The sequence below is a fragment of the Belonocnema kinseyi genome, chromosome 6 (genome assembly GCF_010883055.1).
Source record: "Belonocnema kinseyi isolate 2016_QV_RU_SX_M_011 chromosome 6, B_treatae_v1, whole genome shotgun sequence".
Lineage (NCBI taxonomy): Eukaryota > Metazoa > Arthropoda > Insecta > Hymenoptera > Cynipidae > Belonocnema > Belonocnema kinseyi.
Genome location: NC_046662.1, coordinates 29,726,548 through 29,732,547, shown reverse-complemented (window position 1 = coordinate 29,732,547; position 6,000 = coordinate 29,726,548). Strand labels below are relative to the sequence as shown.

At 21.5% G+C, this 6,000-nt stretch overlaps 1 protein-coding gene across 1 annotated transcript in view; it reads left to right on the top strand.

Annotated features, from left to right (window-relative positions):
- LOC117174114 (dynamin-binding protein-like) overlaps positions 1-6,000 on the top strand; it is a 63,903-nt gene that overhangs the window by 30,715 nt on the left and 27,188 nt on the right. Inside the window, exon 5 of the mRNA XM_033362885.1 lies at positions 3,565-3,714. Within this exon, the coding sequence (XP_033218776.1) occupies positions 3,565-3,714 (150 nt within the window). The remainder of the gene's footprint in view (positions 1-3,564; positions 3,715-6,000) is intronic.

Below are 6,000 nucleotides of genomic sequence, written 5' to 3'. Positions count from 1 at the left end.
TATATTTAATTTAAATCAAAATATAAATGAAAAAAATGTCCACTAAATATTTAAGAAAAAAGATGAATTTTTAACCCAATATGTGATTTATCAACTAAAAAGATAAATTTGAACTAAAATTTTGAATTTTATCTACACAAATTTTACCAGAAAGATACATTTTCTAATAAACAGAAACAAAATATTTTCAATGAAAATTATAAATGTTTACCCCAAAAACTGAATTTTTCAGCAAATAGTTGAATTTCTAACCATAAAGATAAATTCCTAACCAAGGAAATTATTTTTCTATCTAAAGGACGAATTTTCAACAAAATGAATAAATTTTCAGTCACAGAAATAAATTTTTAACGAAAATAATTAATCTTTCTACGAAAAAAATGAATTTTCAGCCAAAAAGATTAATTTTCTACTAAAAAAGACTAATTTTCAACTAAATAGACGAATTTTCAAAAACAAACATTAATTTTCTGCAAAAAAAAAAAATGGAGAAAATATATTAAGTTACATTTAGATGCTTAATTTTTTATCTAAAAAAGATAACTTAAACCAAAGACTGAATAGACTAAAAACATTAATTTTCTATCAAAAAAGACGATTTTTCAAACAAAAAGATTAAGTTTAAACCATAAACATTAATTTTCTACAAATTAGAAATGAAACATGTTAATTTTTAGTAATGAAAATTATTTTCAAACATCGAGCAAACAATTTCCAACAAAATAATTCAGTTTTTAACAAATAGACAAAAAATCATTTTTATCCAAAAAATGAATTTTCCAGGAAATCGTTGAATTTTTAACCAAAGAAATACATTTTTAATCAATAATACCATATTAATGTTTCACAAAAAAATAACGAATTTTCCACTAAATAGTTTAAATTTCAAAATGTAAATTTTAAATCAAACATAAAATAGTTAAACATTCAATTTAAGAAAATGTTTTCATACAAAACAAGACGAATTTTCAATAAAATACCTGAATTTTTAACTGAAAAACTTAAATTTTCAACAAAAAATTGAATATTTATATTTCCATTTAAGAAAATTAGTTTTCAATGAAAAAAAATAATTTTCTAGTAAAATGATGGATCTTCAACCAAAAAGATTAATTTTCTATTAATAATGTCGAATTTTCAACTGAAAATAAGGTGAATTTTATATTTCAAACCAAAGGTGAAATAGTACACTTCTTTAGTAAAAGAATTAATTTTCCGCCGTTAATGATGATTTTTCAACGAAAATGTTCAATTTCAAACTTTAAAATATAAATTAAAAAAATTTGTCTACTAAATCTACAAGAAAAAAGATGGAATTTAAACTCAAAATTGGAATTTTGTCTCCAAAAAAATGAATTTGGTTGAAATTCTGAGCAAAAAGATCAACTTTTTACCAAAAAATACAAATCCCTAACAAAAGGTATGTATTTTTTACCAGAAAGATAAATTTTCTACAGGCAAAAATATTTTAAATTAAAATTATAAATCTTCGCCCCAAAAACCAAATTTTTAACAAATTAGTTGAATTTCTAACCATAAAGATGAAATTCTAACGAAGAAGATTTTTTTCTATCTAAAAGACAAATTTTCAACTAAATAAATAAATTTTCAGTCACCGGAAGAAATTTTTAACGAAAATTATTAATCTTTCACCGAAAAAAATGAATTTTCAGAAACGAATATTCATTTTCTACCAAAAAAAAAAAACTTTTAACAAAATACATTCATTTTCAATCAAATGGTTAACTTTGTATCTAAAAAAGATAACTTTTAAACCAAAAACTGAATGGACTAGGAATATTAATTTTCTATAAAAAAAGACGAATTTTCAAGCAAGAAGATTCGGTTTTAACCATAAACATTAATTTTCTACAAAATATGCGAATTTTTAACTAAATAGTTGAATTTTCAACGAAAAAAAGATTAATTTTCAATCAAAAATGAAACGTGTTAATACTTAGTTATGGAAATTATTTTTAAACATTAACAAACAAAAATAATTTTTATTTAATAAATAATGAAAAATAATAAATAAGTTTTTTAACTATCTATAGTTTAAGTATCAAAAAGTGAACAAAAAACGATTGGACAAAAAGATTTTAAATCAGTTCAAAATTTAAGAATTTTCAGATTTTAGCGTTCAAAATTAAACCGTTTCAATTTGAAAGTGTAAATTTAAAATATTGTTTCAGTCTAAAATGTTCAATATTTAACTCAATCAATTTTAAATTTTTAAATTAGGAAAAAGATTAATTATTGAATATCAAGCAATATTTGACTATTCCTTTTTAAGACACGTACATTAAAAAGCAATTATTTAAAAGTAAGCAATTTGAAACTAAATTGCTTTAAATAGAATATATTTAAAAAATAATTTACAAATAAACATTTGTAGAAAAAATGTGAGTCATTTTAAGAAATATTTAGGAGCTTTCAAAAGATAAACAATTATCATGCAAATTTTAAAAAGTTTCCTTAAAATTTTCCAAAATTATTTTTGAAAATTTTGTAAATCTTTTAAAATTTATATGATTTATTTATGTTTAATTAAACATTATTTCTTTAAATTTTAAATTCAATTATTTAAGTATTGGTTGCTAAATTTTTTTTGGTGAAAATTAATTTGTTGTTAAAAATTCAATTGAGTATTCCAATTGAATATTACATCATTTAATTGAAAAATGAACTTCTTTGGTTGAACATTAATTTTTCAAATAAAAAATTTATACATTTAACTTTTTGTTGAAATATTGTCTTGTTGTCTTTGTCAGAAACTTGTTTTTGTTGGTCTAAAAATCAGCTATTCCAGTTGAAAGTCTTCTTATTTTGTTAAAAAATATTTTTTTGTAGAAAATTAATTTTCTTGTTTAAAAATTCTTTTCTATTCAAAAATAAAGCATTTCAGTTAAATATTTATCATTTTAGTTAAAAATATATCTCTTTGGCTGAGTATTCATTCTTTGACTAAAATATAAGTACTCAATTTTTGGTTTACAATTATTTTTTTTTGGTTGAAAATTTATTTATTTAATAATTTAATAATTTATATATATATATAATATAAGTAATTTATACAATTTCTTTATTTATGTTTGTTTAAACATTATTTTTAAAAAGTTTCAATTCAATTTATTTAAGTATTGGTTTATACATTTTTTTTTGGTGAAAATTAATTTGTTTTTAAAAATTCAATTGGGTATTCCAGTTCAGTATACTAATTGAATATTCCATCATATTATTGAAATATGAATTTCTTTGGTTGAACATTAATTTTTCAAATAAAAAATTTATATTTTTAACTTTTTATTGAAATATTGCCTTGTTTTTTTTCAGAAATTCGTTTGGTTGGTCTAAAGTTCAACTATTCTAATTAAAGATTCACTGTTTTAGTTGAAAATTAAATTGTTTCGTTGAAAATCTGTTTTTTTTTCCTGGGAAAATTGAAAAACTTGACCGGGAAAAACAGGGAAATGACCGGAAATTTAAAGTCGTGCGCCGAATCGCTACCCTGATTTTTCGAATAGTTTGGAAAAAGATATATTTTTTTAAATACTTTTTTTGCAGTATAAAGAAAATAGAGATATCATGGTGGTATTTGATAAAGGAGTCGAAACATTGCGTCGCCAAGTTACCTGCTTTGATATGGATTCCATCTTGATAAAACCCGTCCAAAGAATTTTGAAATACCCTTTATTGTTGCATGAACTAATTAAGGTAAGTGGATATATTTATCGAATACAAGACGTAATCAATTAAAAATTAAGAGTTTGGAGTTGAAGTTTTTTTTTGTCAATTAAAAATATAAATAAATAATTTTTTTTAATGGATCTGTACTTTAAGTATTAAAAACTGAGCAATGATTTATTTGATAAAAAGATTCTAAATTCGTTCAAAGTTTAAGAATTTCCAAATTGTTACTGTTCCATTGCGAAAGTCTTATTTATTGAAAAAATTTAAAGCTGGGATTGAAACTTTATAAACTATTTTGATGATAATATATTTGCAATTAAAGGCTTTCATTAAATTAAAAATAATGCTCAAGTCTGAATTATTAAATTTTTGACCCGTTTCATTTACAAATTTTAATTGAGAAAAAGAATAATTATTTAATATTTAGCAATATTTGATTGTTAATTTAAGACGAGTTAAATGAAACCAAATATTTAAAAGTATACAATTTGAAACTTAATTGTTTGACATAGAAAGCTTTGAATTGTTGAAATTGCGAAAAGCTTTTAAACTTTTAATGTTACTTTTTTATTTTTCTATTTAAAAAATGTTTAATTATTAAGCGAAATTGTTGGATTTTTAGGTATGAATAATAATTGAACACTTATGATTTATAGAAAAAATTTGAGTAAATTTAAGAGATATTTAGATGTTTTAAAAAGATTCGAAATTAATTAAAAATTTAAACTAATATCAAGTAATTTAAACGAAGCGTGTGAAAATTTGTTTAGAACATTTAAACATACTTTGAAATGAATAGCATTTTTCCTACAATTTTTAGAAAATCCTACAAATTAAAAAAAAAATCTTAAAATCTTCCAGGGTCTTTTTTGAAACTTTTGAAAATGACAATTCATTTTCAATTTTCCTATGAATATTAAAAAAATGTTTTTATTATCCTTCCAGCTTTGATTTGAATCGTTTTAAATGATTAGTTTAATTTTGATCAACTGTGAATATAAATCAATTATTTTTTTTTAATTGGAATTGTACTTTAAAATTTACAAAGCAAATAATACTTGATTTTATTTAACTCAATATTCAGAAATATCTGACTGTTTATTTAAAAATTAGAAATTAGAAATTAAATATTAAAAACCAAACAAAAAAAAACTAAACTTTGAACCCAAATTTCAGTGCAAACAGGCCGCGGCCTAATTTATAATCAAATATAGATTTTGGCAGATTGCGAACAAAAAATGTAGAAGCTTTTAAAGAATTTTGACAGGCTTCAGAAGAATAAAAAACATTTTCTAGGAAAATTTTTAATGATTTTGTATTCTAATAAAACAATTTTAAGCGAATATTAAAAAAGATTTATAACGACTTACAAAATTTTCAAAAATGAATGGTGGAAGATTTAAAGAAAATTTCTTTAATTTGACAGAATTAACAAAAAAAAATTAATTTGAAAAAATGCTGAACAGCATGTAGATGTTTCAAGATTTAAAAATAAAATTTCAAAGCATCTTAATTATTTTCAAACTATTTAAAATTAAAATAATGTAATTTTGAATTTAAACAGGGAAATTCCAATTTCGTGCAAATTTATATTGGAACTGAAATGTATCAAGCATAAGAATAATTCTCGATAAATTTTCGAAAAGGAACAAAATTCTGAATGGGAACATTAAATTTTGCCAAAGAATTCTAACTCTTTGTTAGGGCAGGGAATTTTCAAATTTTAAACAATTCTGAGTTGAAATTGGTATTTATCCAAAATAATTATAAATTATATTGGAAATGGGAAATAAAAAATTTAAATAAATTCCGAGGTGGAACAGGGAATTTTTTAAAAGAATTAATTCTAATTCTAATTTGAAACGGAATATTTTTGAAAACATTAAAATTATGAAATGGAACAGGGAATTTTACAGAAAAATTTAAACAAAATTATAATTCTGGGTTGAAACGAGGTATTTTTGAAAAACTTTGGAAAAGAATTAACATTCTGGATTTGAACAGGAAATGTTGGCAAGAGAATTAAAATTAGGGATTTGAGCAGGGAATTTTCAATTTTTAACCACTTCTGAGCTGGCATTATAATTTAAAATTGCTTAAAATTGTACAATTTTGAAGATTTTTAAATTGATTGATTGATTCTTCAATTTAGAGCATTAAAAATGATAACGACGATTTACATTTTTGGAACTGAATCTGAATCTTTGAAATCTACAGTTTGTAAAGTTTAAAACTTTGAAAATGGCAGTTTCACTGAATTTAATTTAAAATTTTTGGGTTGAAAAGTGTTAGTAGCTTCAATTTTTTACG